This window comes from Pituophis catenifer, unplaced genomic scaffold (assembly GCF_029215685.1).
Source record: "Pituophis catenifer annectens isolate HBS135680 unplaced genomic scaffold, rPitCat1.0.hap2 SCAF_4, whole genome shotgun sequence".
NCBI lineage: Eukaryota > Metazoa > Chordata > Lepidosauria > Squamata > Colubridae > Pituophis > Pituophis catenifer.
The window spans coordinates 25,808,736-25,829,999 of record NW_027256884.1 but is presented as its reverse complement, the minus strand read 5'-3'; the positions used below and the strand labels follow the sequence as shown (position 1 = coordinate 25,829,999).

Genomic DNA, 21,264 nt, shown 5'->3' with positions numbered 1-21,264 from the left:
CCATTCATTCTAATTTTTTTTTTCTTTTGAATTTCAGATAATGAGTACTAGTAGATGAAAAATGAGCCTTAATTCAGGCCTACAAGGCCTACAGAGTTCTTTGGACCCACTTCCTTAAAAATATGTGGGTCTTGCTCGCTGGGCAAGGCAAATGTTACCATTACCAGTAAGTCTGTGATATGTATAAAACACACACACGCACACACAGGGGGTATCAAACATTGGCCTTGAAAGGTTGTTGACTAGCCACACGTGATGCTTTTCCCTCCTTAGGAACATACTGGAACTGTATTCAAGCGGAATCCTTATTTGCAATGGTCCTATCTTTTACAGGTATGATCCCTAACAGTGTTTTGAAGGCTCCCCTAATTCTCTGATTGCTTTCCAAAACTAAGCCATCAGCAACACTTCAATCTGAGCAAAACATAATCCCTGCAAAGGAGTCACACAGACAGCGGAGCAAGCAGCCTCATAAAAAAGAGGAGGAAGAAAAAATCCATAATAGCACAGGTTTTACAGCATCTATCTAGAAATTACTTGTTATTTATTCTGTGGGCTACAAAATTGAACTTAAAACACAGGGGGGGGGTGTCTCCTGGGCTCCAAAGGGGGGAATTATGGGTAACTGTCAGCAGGCAAGAGATATCAAGTGTACTTGTGAAGTATGCCATTCACATGAGGTGTCACAGTCACAGAAAAGAGATTAAAAGGCATTCCATATCTGGTTGGGCATTCTATGGTCGGAGTTCAGCTGGTCATCCAAAAGTCTTTGCTGTGGGAAGAGTTACAGATTTGGAAGGAGCACAGAGCAAGCCGTCGCTTGCTTCCAGCCAATCCGCAGACACCAGAGTGGGATAGTCTTGCAAGGATAAAGTGCCCAGCTGTACATAGAGAGTTCAGTAAGTCACAACATCCACAAAGCTCTGGCTATGTGGTCTTACTCTTGTTCACTGGTTTTCCTCCATTCATTATTGCCGATGCACTTGTGCTTTTACTTGGCGTCCCCACAGCCTTTGGCACTGTTTCCCCAACATCATGTAGAGAGGGTTCTCGGTACATGGCAACTGTAGTATTAGGGAGAAAAGAGAAATCCATGTTAAGTCAAACATGCTAGCAAAGTTTGTTTCTATACTTATTTCAGTGTGAAATATCACAGCACCCTTTCTTAACCTGATGCAGAGTTGGTTTTTTTTAAAAAAAATATATAACACAATATAAATCAACACATACATATTCATGTTTTGGCCACATAGAGACTTCCCTCAGATAATCTACAATTAAAAAGCAAAGTGTAAAATATGTGCAATCTAAGCAAAGCTGATTAAAATTAAAGACATATTTAAATTAGAGTGTATGGTTCTGGAGAAGACTCCTGCGAGTCCCTTGGACTGCAAGGAGATCAAAGTGGTCAGTCCTAGAGGAGGTCAATCCTGACTGCTCTTTAGAAGGCCAGATCCTGAAGATGAAACTCAAATACTTCGGCCACCTAATGAGAAGGAAGGACTCACTGGAGAAGAGCCTAATGCTGGGAAAGATGGAGGGCAAAAGAAGAAGGGGACAACAGAGAACGAGGTGGCTGGATGGAGTCACTGAAGCAGTCGGCATGAGCTTAAATGGACTCCGGGAGGGATAGTAGAGGACAGGAAGGTCTGGAGGAATATTGTCCCTGGGGTCGCAATGGGTCGGACACATTTCATAACTAACAACAACATCTGCCCATTTTCAAAAATTGTTTTACTGTTTGTGGAAAAGTCTAGAAAGGCAGCTGTATTATTTGGTTGCAGCAAAAACAACATTGTGACTAAGATATATTGTGGCACAAAACTGTTTTATTAAAGAAAATGTGAATTGTAAATGGGGTGAGGACTGAAGGGCGTTAACATGCAAAGGAGAAGGTCTCTGCCATTTCTGTGTAAAGTGTGCCAAGTAGGGGAAGAGAGAGCCATTTAAAACATCAGTCCGTAGCAGTGGTTCACATACTCTTATTTAGTATATAACTTAAGTGGCTAATATAGAGCAGGATCTTTAGTGTCCACCCTAATCATTTATTCAGCATGATTAGACCACAATCTGATTTTCCCTTACCCAGATTAAACAATACTGAACTCAGCAGAATTTATCACAAAATAACCATGAATGGAAATCTGGCAAATTGTCACTATTTTTGATTGCTTAAACTTGGCTTTCTTTGTTTCCATTTTATTTATTATGTGATATCAAGGGTTATTTATAAATAACATGCTAATGTCAGCATAACACATGCTGCGGATATAAGCGAACTTCTATCTCCATGGAAAAGCTCTAACTTTAGAATATGCATCAATCCGAAATAATGAAAATGTGTACGACGGTACATTTTTATGTGAACAGGATGTGAAAGTAAGTGCCAATAACATTACAATATTTTTATCTAAACTAATACAAAACTGCCAATAATTATCCAATACATGATCAGCAATGGAAATATAGCAAGATTTAAAATTAGCTATCAAAAAACAGAAGTTCTTTTCATACATAGAGGCGGAAAGCTATGGAAAGAAATTAAGAAGCACTTATGACGTTCAAATCTTTGAAAGTCAATCAAATATTTAGGAATTAATATTCCAAGAAATCTTAGCTAAACCAAATGTGTTAAATTATATCTTGCTGTTGGAAACAATGTTGGAAGGCTCTTCCAATGTTGGAAGAGCCTTGGTGGCGCAGCAGACTAAAGTGCTGTTAATTAACACCAGCTGCCTGCAATTACTGCCAGTTCAAATCTCACCAGGCTCAAGGTTGACTCAGCCTTCCATTCTTTCGAGGTAGGTCTTCCCCGGATTGTGGGGGCAATAAGCTGACTTTGTGTAAAAAAGAACACCGCTTAGGGCCCCCCCGAAAGCCCTACTAAGCAGGTATATACAAAAGTATGAAGGCTATTGCTTAATGCATTGTAAGCCGCCCTGAGTCTCCGGAGAAGGGCGGCATATAAATCAATCAATCAAATAAATAAATAAATAAATAAATAAATAAATGAATGAATGAATGAATGAATGAATGAATGAATGAAAAAGAAAAAGAAAAAAAGAAAAAGTGCACCACTATCTTATTTGGACAAGTTAATCTATTCTGTTGTGGGCAAAATAGCTATCCAACTTGTTTTCCTATTTCTGATATATCTTAATTCTAGTGTGTGTGTGTGTGTGTGTGTGTGTGTGTGTGTGTGTGTGTGTACCGTATTTTTTGGAGTATAAGATGCACCTTTTTCCCCAAAAAAAGAGGGTGGAAATCTGGATACGTCTTATACTCCGAATGTAGCCCTGCCCAGCTTCTCAAACGGAGGTTTCAGAGGCTGAAAAAAGCATCAGAAACAAAGCTTCAGAAAAGAAGCCCCCAAACAGAGCTTCAGAGGCTTTTTTTCTGAAGTTCTGATTCGGAGGCTTTCAGTGGCAGGAAACATTTTTTTTTTCCTGACACAGAGTTTCAGAAGTTTCAAAAGCAGAAAAAAAAAAAGCAAGGCACAGAGCTCACAACCAAGGAACCTGTTGCTAAAATTCACCTCTGGGAACAGTTGATTGGGGGTATTCCGGGAGGCCGATCCACCTGCCAATCAGCTTTTTTCTTATTTTCCTCCCCAAAAACTAAGGTGTGTCTTATACTCCAAAAAATACAGTATATATGTCTGATGCGCGCTAAGTGAAATCAAAGAGCAGCACTGATATAGTTTATGAAAGCATATACTCTCTCTGTGTGTATGTATATATATGTATCTGTACATGCATACACATACACACATATACGTACTGTATGTGCTTTGGAGATTTGCAAGTACTGGGGAAACATTAACTCCATCCTTCTCCTTAATGCCAGTTATGGGTTGTGGTTCTTTCCTGAATAATTTAGGAGAGTTATCTAATGATATGTTGAGGCAGTAAAACTTGTTTAGATTGAGGGATTACTTTACAAATAATAAAGTAATCCCAGAAGATTTTTTTAAAGTGGAAATTGGCATATACGAACTTCAATTGGTTATAAATTAACAAAATGAGTCACTTTGTTAAAAATACAATGGTACATGTAAATAATAGTCTTAAATTGGAATTATCAAAGTGTACTAAATGTCTAATATTCAAAATATGTAATATCCTGTTAGAAGTTGTTGGAGAGAAACATGGGATTAAGATTTAAGATACAGGTTATACTCGTTTAGCAACCATAATTAGGACTGGAAACTTGTTTGTTAAGCAAAGCAGTCACCAGCAGAAGTATCTGGAGCTGAACACTTAAAACTATAGAGATGAGAATAGATTTTAGGAGAAAACCTCCCATTCTACCACCTCTTACAGAAGTGATGGCTAACCTTTTTGCCGTCATATGCCAAAAGCAGATGGAGCATGGGGGGGTCGCGGGTGCGTATGCCCACATCCATAATTCAATGCGCCCTGCCCTCCCGTGCATGCACACGTGACACCCCCTCACTTCCCTCTGCTTTTGACATGTGATGGCACGGTGGGCCAGGTAGGCCCGTTTTCCCCCCCTCCCCAGGCTCCAGAGGCTTTCTAGGAGCCTGGGGAGGGCAAAAACAGCCTTCCCCATCCTCCCGGAGGTCTTCCGGAGGCCGGAAACAGCCAGTTTCCCGACTTCCGGTGGGACCGGAAGGCCTGAAAATCAGCGTGCATGCATGCTGGAGCTAAGCTAGGGAAACACTCGTGTGCCCACCAATATGGTTCCGCGTGCTACCTGTGGCACCCGTGCCATAGGTTCGCCATCACGGTCTTACAGTATTAGACAATACAGTATCAACAGTAGAGACCTTCAGGTTTCTGGGTTTTATAATCTCTCAGGGCTTGAAACAGACACCTAACATTAGAACCATCATTAAAAAGGCACAACAAAGAAACTTTTTCCTCCATTAACTCAGAAAGTTCAGACTGCCCAAGGATCTGCTGATACAGTTCTACAGAGGAATTACTGAGTCTGTCGTTTGTACCTCTATAACTGTCTGGTTTGGCAGAGCAACCAAACAGGAGAGGTACAGACTTCAACAGATGGTTAGCACTGCAGAAAAAAACAATTGCAACCTGCCTGCCTTCCATTGAGGATCTGTATATTGCACGAACCAGAAAGAGGGCTGAGAAAATATCTACAGACCCCTCACATCCTGGACATAAACTGTTTCAATTTCTCCCCTCAAGACATTGCTATAGGGCATTGCATCCCAAAACAGCAAGACACAAAGATTGTTTTTCCCTCATGCCTTAACACTTAACTCTCACAACACTCTCTTATGCCTAAAGATATTTACCCATGTAGTAGGCTGTATTGCTATTATCCTTCTCCTCTTCTCCTCTTTCTCACCTCTCATCTCCTATTACCTTCTCCTATTGATATATTATGATTATCAATTGTTGTTTGTATCTTATGATTTATGACTGTATCTTAGGATTTATGAATATGACTTATCACTTTGTTGCATATATGTACATTGAGAGCTTATGAACTGGACATAAATTCCTTGTGTGTCCAATCACACTTGGCCAATAAAGAATCTATTCCCTTCCCTTCCCTTCCTTTCAGTTTATTATTTTATTTCAGTTTTCTTTTGCTTTTATAGATTTGCAAAGGTCATAAATGCAAGCTTTGGTTATACAGTTACTCTTTCATTAAAGTTATAATTACGAAAGGTCACTGGAGAAGCTAAATGAGGGCTACATGTATAATATCTCAGATATGAAATGGACTATACTTTGGAAGAATCCTATGTTCTATATATCACTAAAGATCAAGTAAAATCACACAAGTGATTCATCGGTGGTATTTGACCTCTATACATTTTTTTAAAAAAAATATTACGGTCACAGAACAGCATTATAAATGAGAAGCATTAAAAAATGAAATGAAAAGACAAGATAATATTTAACAATTGGTGGTGGATTTTCAATGGGCACTCAAAGTCTGCCAACCTCTATATAAGTAACTAAAATTACTGGGAAAGGGTCATATAAATGTTGGAAGTTTGTTGAAGCAAAGGGCACCTGTGAAATTGTAGAAAGATTCAGGTCAAAAACGATTAGTAAGAGCCGCGGTGGCACAGTGGTTAGAGTGCAGTACTGCAGGCTACTTCTGCTGATCACCAGCTGCCAGCAATTTGGCAGATCGAATCTCACCAGGCTCAAGGTTGACTCAGCCTTCCATCCTTCCAAGGTGGATAAAATGAGGACTCAGATTGTTGGGGGCAATATGCTGACTCTGTAAACCCCTTAGAGAGGGCTGTAAAAGCACTGTGAAGCGGTATATAAGTTTAAGTGCTATTGCTATTGCTATTAGTAACTTTAACAGTATGGAAATAACACTTCCAAGAGCTTCTTAAACCTCTAGAAGAGTATCACGGAGAAGTAACATAAGGCCAGAAAACAAAAGCGCTAGAGCCAGAAATGCTGATTGAAGAAGTAGCAAAAAGTCACCCAAATTCAAAGCCCCAGGAATAAAGGGGCTACCAACAGAAATAATTCAAGGAATGGGGAAAGCAATATCAGATGGCTTTAGAGAATCTTTAATGCACATTTAATATTATGGTTAATCACACATTTAGCACTTACACTGGATTTGACATTTTTATCTACATATCAAGTCCAGAATATAAAAGTTGCCTTTTGCAATGGACTGATTTTGTCACTGCCAATACTATTCAAATGGTGCTCCTATTGCTTTGGATTGTAAGCAAAGTACCAATTACTATTGTTATTATCCATGTTTTCCTTATTATTATTATACACATAACAATGTGAAATGACAGTGGCCATCTCTTTAGCTGGTGCTGGCCTTCATATGCATTGAGACTTCATTATTATTATGGGTAGTCACAGTCAGCCAGATGTTTAGACCGATTTGGCATTTTTATGCCACATAAATCCTTCCCAAAGACCTGGGATAGGGGGATGATTGTTGTTTGATGATGATAAAGCTATCGTTGTAGGATGCAAATTGTTCCAAAGAAAAAAGGCCTTTTGCAATTGACTGATAGTAATTTTGTCAGTGCTGCTGGTGTACAAAAGTTTTGGGATTACACCCAAGGCATTTATTACTACTATTATTAGAAATAATAATTTCTAGGAGCCTTGGTAGTACAGTGGTCTAAAGCACCCTGTTATTAAGACCAGCTGCCTGCAATTACTGCAGGTTCGAATCTCGCCAGGCTCAAGGTTGACTCAGCCTTCCATCCTTTCTAAGGTAGGTAAATTGAGGACCCAGTTGTGGGGGCAATAAGTTGACTTTGTATAAATATACAAAAGGATGAAGGCTATTGCTTAGCACATTGTAAGCCACCCTGAGTCTCCGGAGAAGGGTGGCATATAAATCAAATTTTAAAATAAATAAATAAAGAAGAACATACTGTGAGTCAAATTTCTCCAGGTGATATTTTTTTTCATTTCACCTTGGGTTCTGATTTTTCCTCTGGAATAACAGAGTTATAGTATTTTGTACTTTCAAACAAAATCATTCATATACATTGCCTCAGAAATCCTTACAACAGCTAAATAAGAGAGATCAATACTTTTCTCACCCCGTAGTGCTTAAAAGGACTGAGAGTAAAAGAAGTATGACTTCTCTATTGTCACTTGCTGAGTTTTTAGCAAGAATGGGAAAGTCTTTCTCATGTTCAGACTGGGTGATGCTGGAATTTGCTTTCAGAAAAGCTTTCCATATTCCTGCCCAGTTCAAAGATTGCCACCAAAGAGCTTTTCATCCATATTCTTTTCAGGTACGGAAAAAAAAAAACAGACACAAAATACGAAGTAGGGAGGTATCAAACGGAGAGTTAGGAAACACATGCAAGGGAACCAGAGTAGTTATCATTTGAAAGTCGACCTGAAGGATGATAGGTTTTTTGGAATGTTTTGATACATGCGATGCTGTGTCAAAGTCATCTTACCTTCCAATGGCTTCGGTAGAAAATGAGCTGCTGGTTTTGTTTTCTTCACTCTATTGCCTTTCATGACTTGCCCTTCTTTGTTGAGTCCCAAGAACCAGGCCCTACCCGACTCTTGCTGTCTGTACAGCATCGATGAGTAGATTACATAATAGTTTTCAAAAACAGACTCCTTAAACTTACATTCTGGGGTAAAAAGTTCCTGTGAGAGAAAGAAAAGAAGTTAGAGGAAAAATCCAACTAGTGGCTGTGGTTGTTCTTTGTATTACTTGCTACTACCGTTTCCCCAAAAATATGACCTATCCAAAAAATAAGGCCTAGCATGGAGTTCTTTTTACACTTGCGCCTAATATAAGCCCTACCCCCCAAATAAGCCCCACTTAAGACCCTGCGCAGCCGGCTGCCTGCCCATTCCGTCTGGTTGCTCGCGGTACTGTGGCCATGAGGTAAGGCAGGGGTGGTGGAACTACCCCATGCACCCCTCACCAGCTTACCTCAGGGTGTCTGCAGCCAGGCCACCTGTGCCCCGACACCTGCTTTGTGGTGGCAGCACCAGCAGCCATGTGCAGCAGGAGCACATGTGGCTGCTGGCCCAGTTCTTCTGTTTGCTCATGGCTGCAACGGAGCAGGAGGCTGGGTGGCATGTTGGTGCCGTGGCCGCGAGGTGAGGCAGGTGTCAGGGTGTGGATGGCCTGGGTGCCGTTCGGCCTCCTGCCCTGCCGCAAGAAAGCAGAAGAAGTGGGCCTCCCATACATGGGGAAAAAAAGTAAGACAATGCCTGAAAATAAGCCCTAGTGCTTGTTTTGGGGCCCAAAAGAAAATAAAACCCAGTCTTCTTTTCGGGGAAACATGGTATGCTGTTTGTGAAGTTTAATCCAGGTGGAATTTTGAAGAGTGCCACAATACTTGGGCAGATCCTGGCAATTAAATCCATGATTATTATTTTTTTTTTTTTACTTTTGAGACACATCCATTAAATGAAATGAAAATCAGTTTCAGAGTGTAACAATGAATAACTACAGGTAGTCCTCAACTTACAACTGTTTGTTTAGTGACCGTTGTTCGAAGTTACAACGGCACTGAAAAAAGTGACTTATGATCATTTTTCACTATTACGACTTTTGCAGCATCCCCAAGGTTATGTGATCAAAATTCAGATGCTTGGTAACGGATTCATATTTATGACAGTTGCGCAGTCCCAAGGTCATACAATCACCTTTTGTGACCTTCTGACGAGGAAAGTCAGTGGAGAAGCCAGATTCAGTTAACAAACAGGTTACTAACTTATTAATCGCAGTGATTTACTTAACAATTGAGGCAAGAAAGATTGTAAAATTCACTTAACAAATGTCTCCCTTAACGACATAAATTTTGGGCTCAATTGTGGTCGTAAGTCGAGGACTACCTGTATTTAGTAGTGCAACTAGATAATTGTAGACTTAAAGATCTTAAACTTTATTCATCAACCAAGGAGCTACACATATTACATCATCTGTGAAGCATAGTGTTTATATTTCCCTTCTCCTGTCCATCCTCATTCTAACTTTGAACATGTGCCTGTATTTCTTAGATCCACAAACAATTTGATCCATAAACATAAAACCAAGAGCCAGAATGAAATGATGTTTGCTTCTGCTGCCCAGATGCTAGACACATTTACTCAAAATAAGTACATTTTGTTGCAGAACATGGTAACATGCATTTGAAATAAAAATGAAATCAATACCTCTAATCCGATACAGAACAAATAGCTGGCCTATGACCGTAAAATCTTTGATTTTTTTTTTTTTAAAAACCAGACAGAAAGTTCGTGCTTTTGCTGTCTCCCAGCAATAGGGAGGGAGTGATGAATTTTGGCTACAGGATTCTGAAGTATATAGGTTTCTGCATGGGGAAGCCAACAAACATTTGAAACATGTCAACAAAAAGCACTATGACCAAAGACGTCCATTATTTTTTAAAAAAAAAATTCTAAGAGAAAAGAGTTGCTGTGCATTTGATTTATAAAATGATAATGACTGAAGGATGCAAAAAATGCTATACTAGAAGCAAATTTCTATATAGTATTCTTAGCAAAGGGTTCTTAGAGTTGTAAGAACTTGAGCAAACCTGTTAAAAAAGACCACAACTGGGATTCATTGCCGTATTTGGCTGCTCAGCAATCAACCGTGAAGAAATGTATCAAGCGCAAAGCAAAAGCATCCAATCTTAAATTCTCCTGTGCATTTATATGTAAGAGATATTAAATGTAATTTTAGGCTTTTACAATCCCATTCACTTAAAATTATTTTTATTAACAATGGGCTGTTATTGCACTTGAAATGCAAGAACTGCGAGTAATTCAACAAAAAACTTCTGCTGAATTATTTTGTAAGAAAATTGTACGCGTTGAAATGGAAAGGGTAAATTATCTTTTCATCAGACTTTGATGTTGCAAAACAGCATTTTCATGGACTACAAATGTATAATATAAGGCAGGGGACCCCAAGCCCCAGGCCATGGTCCACTACCGGACCATGAGCTGTTCAAAACCGAGTTCCCCGAAGTGGCGGGCAAGCATACACGTCCCCCCATGAGCGGCAAGGCTGAGCATATACACATGTAAACAATTAGCACTGGGCCTGCTGCTCGTGCAAATGGAGCTGTGCACACATGTTTGCTTCTGCACACCTTGAGCTGAACCATCCCTTCTCCCTCCCCTGCCAGTCTGTAAAGTCGGAAGTTGGGGAACTCTGATATAAGGTATAGAATAGGTCAGGGGTCTACAACCTTAAATACTCAAAGAGCCATTTGGACCCGTTTCCCACAGAAAAGAAAACACCAGGAGCCACAAAACCCTTCCCGTGCCTGACTATTTCTTGAGCGGCCACAAAACTAGCATATGTAGTCGAATTAAATGTTCTGTTTTCTTCTGAAACTTTTCTTTTCTTGGATTTATCCATGGTTGGCCTACCGGGGGTTGAAAAGCTCAATAAATTGTGTGTTGGTGGGTGTTGCACATTGGCGGTTGTGACACATATTTTGAGTGACAGGGAACCGCAGCAGAGGAGTGAAAGAGCCACATGCAGCTCCAGAGCTGCAGGTTGCTGATCCCTGGAATAGGTGAATCAAAGGAAAAGTTTATTAGCTGAAGGAGAAATCTGTTCTTTTCCCCAAGGAGTGAAAAATGAGAAGGGGAAAGCAAATAAAAAGACATCTCTTAAAATTGCCTTCGCATTCGCTAGCTGCCAGTCTGCCATAAACTACGGGGGGAGGGAGTTGGATGGGAGTGGGGAGGCTGACGACTCATCGTACCTTATAGAGACACAACTTCAAGGTCAGGCAGCTGGGAAAGGCATCGCACCACCCAGTCCACAGTTGAAGAAAATATTCCCAAAACATTTTCTTTGAATATGATCGGACAATGAGGGATCAATAACGAGAAGGGACAAATTGGGAAAAGTTAACCGGGAAAGTTTGGCGCATGAACCTCAGTTCTGGCTTTGCTATATTGTAATCCACTTGGCCTTTAGTAAAGTAGACCTTTCACACCAAATGAGAGTTGAAGGTTGTTCTTGCTTAAGGGACTAAATTGTGGCAGACTGTCGACATCCTTCTTTTCTCTGCACTTATGGGATAAGCTCAAAAAGGCTACAGATAAAGTGGTGCTCTTCATTAATGGGTGAGAAAATCAATGCAACAGTATTTGTCTTAATTACTGAAAGAGTACAAATTTCAGAAAGCTACATCCCTGTCAAAATGGAATGTTTTATTGAATAGAAAGAAGCATTCATAAATCCAAGTAGAATTGAGTACGTTTCATTTTTATTTATTTATCCATGTGTCAGAAGTGCCACCTCATGTCTGCTTTCTGCAACCACTTCAGTTTCAGTCTGCCATGAATCCTGGCTGAGATGATGTCCCAAGGTCATGCCGTGATGAGAAGAATGTCTACAATCAGAATGGCTGTTTCCAAAACATCTTATTCAAAACATAATTGAGCAGTGAGGGACCAGCAATGGGGAGTGCCTAAAGTTTTAACTCGGAGTTTTGATGCATGAACTTCAATTCTGGCTCATGCCTTTTCCACCGAATGGAGTCCAAGGTTGTTCTTATTTAAAGGTTCAAGCTGATGCAGGACTGACACCATGTTTGCTTCTATTGCCAAAATCAATAATGTTTCAACATGCTTAATTCTGCCTCTATTATCTAAGCTTGTACATAAATAATTACAACTATCTCTGAAGAAACAGACAATAAAGCTACACTAGAACTAGGTACCAAAGGCAGATAAGATATTTTTTTCTTATTTTCTCAAAACATTTTGTAGTTAATTCAAACTACATGAACACTGCCACTCAGTTGACAATAGACATCAGTTTGAATAAAAGTCTCTAAGAGAATCTAGAAAACTTCAATTAAATGTAATGGACATTTTAAAAAGTGAAAAGTGTCTATGAATAAATTTTAATGTCAATTCTTTATGACTTGCTTTCATAGGTTTGAAAGACATTTTGTGCCATGATGAATGTCCAGATGACTCATTGAAGTCAATTGCCAAATCCACTTCTCAAGTAGTTTTGTACAAAGACTTCCAGAAGAGCCTAACACGCTTGATATATGGTTTTTGTATTTTACCATATTCCTTTGGTTTTGCTCCAGGTTTCAAATATTGTTGAGGTGCTTGATAGCTAACATCAACATTGAAAAAACCTCATTGTATATGTCTCAACATAAAGCAGACTAGAATTTATTACAATTTCTTTGGAGAGATGTATTCACCAGATACAGATTTCCTATCAAATTTTTAAACTTATAAAACAGGGATTCATAGTTTTCTGCGAGAATGAGTGTAATCAGGACATTTCTGGATAGCCAGAAGGGACGAAAGGAAGGTGGCAGGAATTACCTGGCACTGCTCAGGATGCATCGTTAAGGGGAAAGAAGGTTCAGATTGGGCACAGACATCCTTCAAGAGCTAGAGTGCAGCAAGTTTGGGATAAAGGTAAAGGTAAAGATTCCCCTCGCACATATGTGCTAGTCGTTCCTGGCTCTACTTGTTAACCTAATCTTGCGTAGCTTCTTCTCTGGTAATGTTGTACTACTAACTAGAGCATACAAAACATTTGCTAGACCAATTCTTGAATACGGCTCATCTGTCTGGAACCCGCACTACATATCAGACATAAATACAATTGAGAGAGTCCAGAGATATTTTACGAGAAGAGTCCTCCATTCCTCTAACCACAATAAAAATACCTTATGCCACCAGACTCCAAATTTTGGGCATAGATAACTTAGAACTACGCCAACTTCAGTCTGACCTAAGCATAGTACATAAAATTATCTGCCACAATGTCCTTCCTGTCAACGACTACTTCAGCTTCAACCACAACAATACACAAGCAAATAATAGATACAAACTCAAAGTAAACCACTCCAAACTCAATGGCAGAAAATATGACTTCAGTAACAGAGTGGTCAATACCTGGAATGCACTACCTGACTCTGTAGTTTCTTCCCCAAACCCCCAAAACTTTAACCTTAAACTGTCTACTGTTGACCTCACCCCATTCCTAAGAGGTCTGTAAGGGGTGTGCATAAGTGCACCAGCGTGCCTACCATCCCTGTCCTAATATTCCTTTTTACTTTTCATGTATTCAAATTATGTGTATACTTTTACCTGTTATCTTATATATGCTTGACAAATAAACTTATGATTATGATATGATCTAGGGGGTGGTGCTCATCTCCGTTTCAAAGCCGAAGAGCCAGTGCTGTCCGAAGACGTCTCCATGGTCATGTGGCTGGCATGACTAAATGACAAAGGCGCACGTAATGCTGTTACCTTCCCACCAAAGGTGGTCCCTATTTTTCTACTTGCATTTTTTACGTGCTTTCGAACTGCTAGGTTGGCAGAAGCTGGGACAAGTAACAGGAGCTCACCCCATTACGCGGCACTAGAGACTCGAACCCTGAACTGCCGACCTTTCGATTAACAAGCTCAGCATCTTAGCCACTGAACCACTGCATTAAGTTTTGGATAACTGTTGTCAAAAACTGGCAAAGGACATCATTCCCCTGTTTCAGGAAAGATTTTTTCCCCCAGGGCAGTTCCGAGATGTCCCTCCACAGATTAGAAGGACTTTCCTCCTAGAAAGGTTTCCACAAACACAGAGATAACTATGGCTTGAATTTGTAAGAAGGACTGACCAGATCCCCAGCTGCCCTGGAAAAAAGCCAGTTGGTGAGCTCTTGGATTTCAGAGTTGTTTCATTCCTTTGAGCCATATCCCCTTACTTCTTTCAGCTTCTTTCCCTTGCTTTTCCCTTTCCTTCTCCCCCTGTCTTTCACCTCCCGTATTCAAAGGCTGTTATTAAGATCCCAAAATTGTTGCTCGGTAGGAGAGAACTGCAGCGAGAAAGATAAAATCCCAGCTACTCATCCCTCAGGAAGAGATGGGAAGACAAAATCTGCTGCAAAAATAAAGAAAGGGAAAGGAATACATTCATATACTTAAAAATCTTTGTACTATTCTTTAGACATCAGGGATTGCTAATTTCTGCTTGGATTGTTTTAATTATTCTTCCAACAATTTCTCTTTTTCCTCAAAAAAAAAAATAGTATTTCAAGCGATTTAACTTGCCTTGCTGCATAATATATTACATATATTGGAACCATTCTGGCTTGAATTTGTTTAAACTTCTACTGTAAATGCATACAATCAATGTTCCCATTGTTTTGTCTGGAATAGACAAAATGTTTCCACCTATTCCAAAACTCTAAAAAAAAAATTAAAATATGAATTTTGTTTCTTAAAATGAGAGTCAAATCGTAAAGACCAAATCGACCACATGGACAATGCAATTCAGTTTGTACAAACATATACAGCATGTATTCTTTATAATTGTTTTAATTGTCTAATGCTACATTGTATTTTTCTAATATATATAATATAAAATAGTTATTTTTATCATTATAGCTTAGTAATAAAGAAACAATTCTTTGCATATATGTAACTTTGTAACAAAGAAGTTGAAGTATTTGAAAAAAAAAATCAAGATTTTACCAAAAAAAATAGCAATTCTCCTTTTTATACTGTAACTATTCTACAAGTAATTACAAAAAAAGTTGATTTACTATTTATTTTATATTTTATATTTCCGAATCACCCATCTCCTCAGAGAGGTTGTATTTGTTAGATTCCGTTCTAACGTTTTACGGAAGAGGTGACACTTAACATTGTTTAATTGTGGTACTCCTTTGTAATGATTGCTCATAAATGGCTAAAGCCATGTAGACAAATATAGAGCAAGTATATTATTTAAGTTGATTCTGCAACTATTTGAATTAATATTAACATAGGATATAATTTATCAAAATTATCTTTTCATCTTGCTTCTATGTGAAACAGATCTCTTCATTCAACCTCTGTATTGCATAGCCCATGTGTAAGAAGTCTTGTTTCCCTGAGGTCACCACTCATTCTAAAATTCTAATTCAATGGTCTCCAACCTTTGCAGCTTGATGACCTGGCTGGGGAAGGAGGGGAACCGGACTGTGTGAGCAGTGGCCCGGTACACGCACATGGGCGCACAACTCAACTCGTGTGAACGGCAGGCTCACACATACTCAGCTCGACTCATGTGAAAGGCAGGCTGGCGCAGGTGTTCACACGTGCGGCAACTTGTGCAAGTGGCAGGCCGGTGTGTGCACATGCACACGCACCTTGACTTGCGTTAATTGAGCTGTCCGTGCGTGCGCATGCACGCCAGCCTGCTGCTCGTGCAAGTTGAGCTGTGCGCGCGCTGGCCCACCACTCACACAGCCAGGTTCTAAATAGGCCATGGCCCAGTAGTGGGCCTCTGCTCAAATGTTGGGGATCCCTGCTCTAATTCATAGAGATCAACAGAAGCTTCCGCAGACAATTTTTCTAAGATAGCTATCTTCAAATTCTGAATGGATGTGTCACACACAGGATGAAAGAGGTCTGTTTCTGTTACTTTAGGGATGGAGCAAGAAAGGAATGGTGGAAAATGCAAGGAAGTAGATGCTTACTGAAGGCTAAGAGCAACATTATAATGACAAAAATTGGATAACTGAGAAACAGTTTGTCAGCATGGGAATATTTGAAAGTATCTATTTAGGTAGTCATCTATCAAGAATAGAGTAGTTTTACGTTTTGGAGGTTCAAATCCAATGGCACCAATTCTTCAATATTTATTTATTTATTTATTTATTTATTTATTTATTTATTTATTTATTTATTTATTTATTATCAATAAGTACAAGGAAACAAATAACAGCATAGACAAAGACATGGACACATGAAAAAAATTGGCACAAATAAAAGGATATAAATAGGCAAAACATAGCCATAAACACATAGAATGATTACATATAAATGAGGACAGTAGGAACGGGACAGTAGGCATACTGGTGTGCTTATTTCATGAGCTTATAATCACTAGGGAGCAGTAGGGTGAAGATAGTTCAGGATTTGCACTAAGTCCTCTGTCTATCATTTTGTCTACCGTTGCTTAAGAATTAGTGAATTACTTTTTTCTGCCTTCTTACCAGACATACAACACCTAGCACATGTTTTCGAACTGTCTACCTGGTAGAATACAGTTAACCGGGTGCAAGGCTTTCATATCCCTACAATGGAAAGAAATCTTCTTCCTATAATAGTTACAAAATGTGATTCACTAATAATGTTTAAAGTTAGATTTCTGCTCTCAGGGACACTTAAATATGCACATATACAATGTTTGAACATTCAATAGTAAGGTTTAGGCAGAGGTTTGTCCTCTGACCTTACTGCTTGGCTCCCGGACATTTTGTTACCAAACTAGGTAACATCATCCGTGGGGTTTTTGGTGAAGTGTCTTGTTTGTTTATATAGGTCTTGGGTGGTTGGTTGGTCTTGTGACTGGTTGAATCACAAGACTAGAGAAAGGAGAAGAAGGAGACGGATTTGAAGATCAAAGGGGCTGTGCAGCGACTGGAGAAAATAGCAGCAGCCTAAACTACAAGTGAAAGAAGTGTCTATTTACTAACTTTGCGATCATCTTGCTGCTGTGGAACCAGAAAGAAACGGAAGTAAGACTAATTGGATTACTGAAATATAGAGGGCAAAGGTCTGTTACCTAGTTTTTCATTGCCTACCCTGTTTCCCCCAAAATAAGACGTCCCCTGATAATAAGCCCAATTGGGCTTTTGAGCGCATGGCAATAAGGCCAAGCGCTTATTTAGGGTTCAAAAAATATAAGACAGGGTCTTATTTTCGGGAAAACATGGTAGTTGGGTAACAAAATGTTTGGGAGCCAAGAAGCAAGGACAAAACTCTGCCTAAATCTACAAGCTATGAATATTCTGTACAATTTCTATCCAACAGTAAGATTCCCATACTAAGCAGTAAACCGTTTTAGATTACTGTCAAGATTTCTTTTCATACCAAATGTTATTATGTTGTGTCTGGTTCTGTATTTTGTTTTTAACTCTTTGATCTGTAAAAATCCTAGGAATAAATTGAACATGACATATTCTGAAGCGGAGTTTTCATCTTCTGCTCCTGTCAACAATAACAAAGAAGCACAAATGTTAAGGAAATGTTATCTACCCACACATTGTCTACCTCTTGCCTAACGCTCGCCTAACACTACAACATTTTAGAAACACTCAAAATCTGTCTATTAATTATTATTATTTTTGTTTTAAAAAAAGTAACTTTGACATTTGTTGAATACAAATTGATCCATTTTTTTTCCTTATAAAATCAACAGATCTGATTTTGAAACAGCATCAACTGGATTTCTTTAGTTCTGATCAGAACAGATATCTTTTAAAGTTTGGGTAGCCCATAACTAAATGCCAACAGTTTCTTACTAAAGGTATTTTCAGATGTTGCTTTTCTATCAATTGAGGACTGTAGTGTGCTGATGCCAGCTTGTATCAACTCCCGAGAAGAGTGATTAATTTTCGGGAAGCCTGTTGAGAGCAGAGCTGTAACCCATAAGGTGCTGATCACCTGTTTGGATGCCTAGCAGTCTGGCATGATGTGATAATGGAGCTAGCAGAACCAATTGTTATACTGTACACTTAGCAATATACCACTGTTTAAAACTATAATAAATTACTCCACCGCAGACGAAATTGTTTATCTTGATGATAATTCAGCGGTTCAGTTCCATACTGTTCAAACCAATGTGCTGAAAAACACTGGTTCAAATTCAGGCAGTTCAAGGCCACAATGGAATTCAAGACCCAATATCATAAATATACTTTAAACTCTCCGCAATGCTATTGGAATTGTTTACTTCTTAGTTCAAAAATTTATCCATATATCAGAGAGGCTGAAGTTAATGGAAACACGCGTGCTTACATTTGCGAACTGGTAGGAAAGGTAAATGAATCCCACCTCTGGTATTGATGTCAGCCTGATTGGCTCTGTAGTTTCCCAGATCTGTTTTTCCTCTCCTTTTTTGAAGATGGGAAACACATCAGCTCTTTTCCAGTCCTCAGGTAACTCCCCGGTGCTCCATGATCTTTGAAAGATATGGTTCAATGGTTCTGAGATAACATCTGCCAGATCTTTCAGAACTCTGGGGTGAAATGGGGAGGAAAAGGCTCAGACTCAACCCTTCCAAGACCGAGTGGCTGTGGCTTCCAGCGTCCCGATATAGTCAGCAGGTGCCATCGCTGACTATTGGGGGTGAATCTTTGCCCCCCACAGAGAGGGCTCGCAATCTGGGTGTCCTCCTGGATGCACAGCTGTCTTTAGAAGAGCATATGATGGCCGTGGCCGGGGGGGGGCTTTTATCAGGTTCGCCTGATTCGCCAGTTGCAGCCCTTTCTGGACTGGGACGCCTTGCGCACAGTCACTTACGCCCTTGTCACCTCCCGGCTGGACTATTGTAATGCTCTCTACATGGGGCTCCCCTTGAAGAGCACTCGGAGGCTCCAACTGGTCCAGAATGCAGCCGCGCGGGTGGTTATGGGTGCAACTCGTTGTGCCCACGTGACACCCCTCCTGCGCGAGCTGTACTGGCTCCCAGTGTTCTTCCGGGTGTGATTCAAGGTGTTGGTCACCACCTTTAAAACGCTCCATGGCATAGGACCCGGGTACCTTCGAGACCGACTTCTGCCACCAATAGCCTCCCACCGGCCAGTTCGCTCCCACAGAGAGGGTCTCCTCAGGGTGCCATCAGCCAAGTTATGTCGGCTGACGACACCCAGGGGGAGGGCCTTCTCTGTGGGAGCCCCAGCCCTGTGGAATGAACTGCCCCCGGAAATACGTAAGATCTCCGACCTCCGGGTATTTCGCTGTGCATTGAAGACTCTTTTGTTCCGCCAGGCCAGGCTATCAACGTAATATTTTAAACTGGGGTATTTTAAATTTTCTGGGGTTTTAAATTGAGCCGAATTTATTTAATAATTTTAAATTTTTAATTGATGTTTGTCTTGTGTTTTTAAATAGGCTGTATACCGCCCTGAGTCCTTCGGGAGAAGGGCGGTATAGAAATAAAATTATACTTATACTTAAATTATACTTATCAGGTCCCAGTGATTTGAACTTGTCTAAATCAGATAGGTGTTCTCTTAGTACCATTTTCTTGTTTATTTTTATTTCTAGTCTGTCTTTTACGTTTATGTTTTTGGTAGGTTGGGCTACATTTTCTTGTAGATTTCTTCTGTTTATAAAACATAAGAAAAACCAGAATCATCTGGAAAGAGTGAGAGCCACAGCCAAGAAGTCCTGCCCACTGGCCAACATCCCATCTACCTTATATGTTATTTATTTATTGTTTGTCTCTTATGCTGCTCAGAATCACTTTGTTTGCATGGCATTGTAAATCTTTTTTTAAAAAAAGAATATACCAACAAATTAATAACACCAAACACTTACATTGGGTCTGGAACCTTCTTGGTAATTAAAAAGTGACATCAGAATGAAGTTATTCTAGATTAGTAGGAATATTTTACTGTCATGTTTTATACCTGCTATAACTTCCAGTCCCATGAAAGCTGCATTACAAATTATATAATAATATGAAAGGTACTTTAACTAAAACATATTCTTGGTCCCTCTAAGCTTAATGTTGTATACCCTGATTGAGCCTTTATCTCATTTCACACGAAGACTGACTGTATGCCTTTCTTGTACTAGAGGTATTGAATGCTCATTTCAGAGTAAAGAAAGATGGATTCTTATTCAGATATTTTTGATTTTTAAGATTGCTAAAATACTTTGGAATAAGGTTTAGGGATTTATTTCAGTACTATCCATCAGATCATATCAATTGGCCTGAAGTTCATCCTTCTTTCAGCATACAAAAAAGGATAAATAATAGTTGCTGTACAAGATAAGTGTCTTATTCTTCCTTAGGGTAACTAGAATGTGGAAAACAATTAACTGGACAGTCCCTTTGGATATTTACTCCAAAAGTGATTTGCAAGGAGTTGATTTTTTCTGGCACTGTCTGAAAAATTAATACATAGAGGAAATGTTAAAAAAAAAATCCAAGCTAAGCATTTCTTTCAAATGTTGCTTCTCTTTTTCTTTTATATCAAAAACAATGGTTTGAGATGCACATTTATTTCATTTCTTCTTATGTTTATTGGGGCTATCACTTATGGTAGCTTTTAAGCTGATTTAACAAATATATTTCTTTGCATTTGCTATTTACTTTTATCCATGTTTATGTTTTTGAGGGCTTTTTTGTTGATGTATATGTACCTTGCCTTTTTTTAAATTAAATACCGTGTTTCCCCAAAAATAAGACCCTGTCTTATATTTTTTTGAACTTTGAAATAAGCACTTGGCCTCATTGCCATGTGCTCAAAAGTCCGATTGGGCTTATTATCAGGGGATGTCTTATTTTGGGGGAAACAGGATAACATTATCACAGAATGATAATGTGTACCTTACGACAATGAAACAATCCTATCCTGTATAATATCAGACTATTTTTTAAGAAAAAAACATCAAGATACAAGATAATTCTCTGAGATAATTCTAAGTTCCTATGTAATTATGCAGGAAGGATGGCACAAAACAGATACTTAACATTTGTTTAAAAGAATGATGTAATCTATTAAAATGAAAAGCAGGAACTGGGAAAATACAAAATTATCAAGGCTTAGAAGATTTATAGCTATTAATATGGTTTTCCATCCTGAGTCATTGTTTTTATTTCAAGTTTTACCAATTCATTTACCTTCATTAACTCTTAGACAATAATAAAAAGTGCTTTATTATGAGGCTTTCCATTTATGAAATATTGTATGATTATTGGCAGAGGTGGAAACTGAAATCTGGATTAAAATGAAGCTTCCATAAAAATGGAATATGAAATTTTTTTATTCCTACCAGATAT

The 21,264-nt window shown here is 39.1% G+C and overlaps 1 protein-coding gene across 2 annotated transcripts in view; it reads right to left on the bottom strand.

The window, feature by feature from the left end:
• Positions 1-777: 777 nt before the first annotated feature.
• Positions 778-21,264, bottom strand: part of FGF14 (fibroblast growth factor 14) — a 364,608-nt gene continuing 344,121 nt past the window's right edge. For both annotated transcript variants that reach the window (XM_070944320.1, XM_070944321.1), the window contains 2 exons: positions 7,910-8,108; positions 778-1,064 (listed from right to left, as the gene is read on the bottom strand). In XM_070944320.1, coding sequence (XP_070800421.1) covers positions 928-1,064; positions 7,910-8,108 — 336 coding nt within the window. In that variant the 3' untranslated portion in view covers positions 778-927. The remainder of the gene's footprint in view (positions 1,065-7,909; positions 8,109-21,264) is intronic.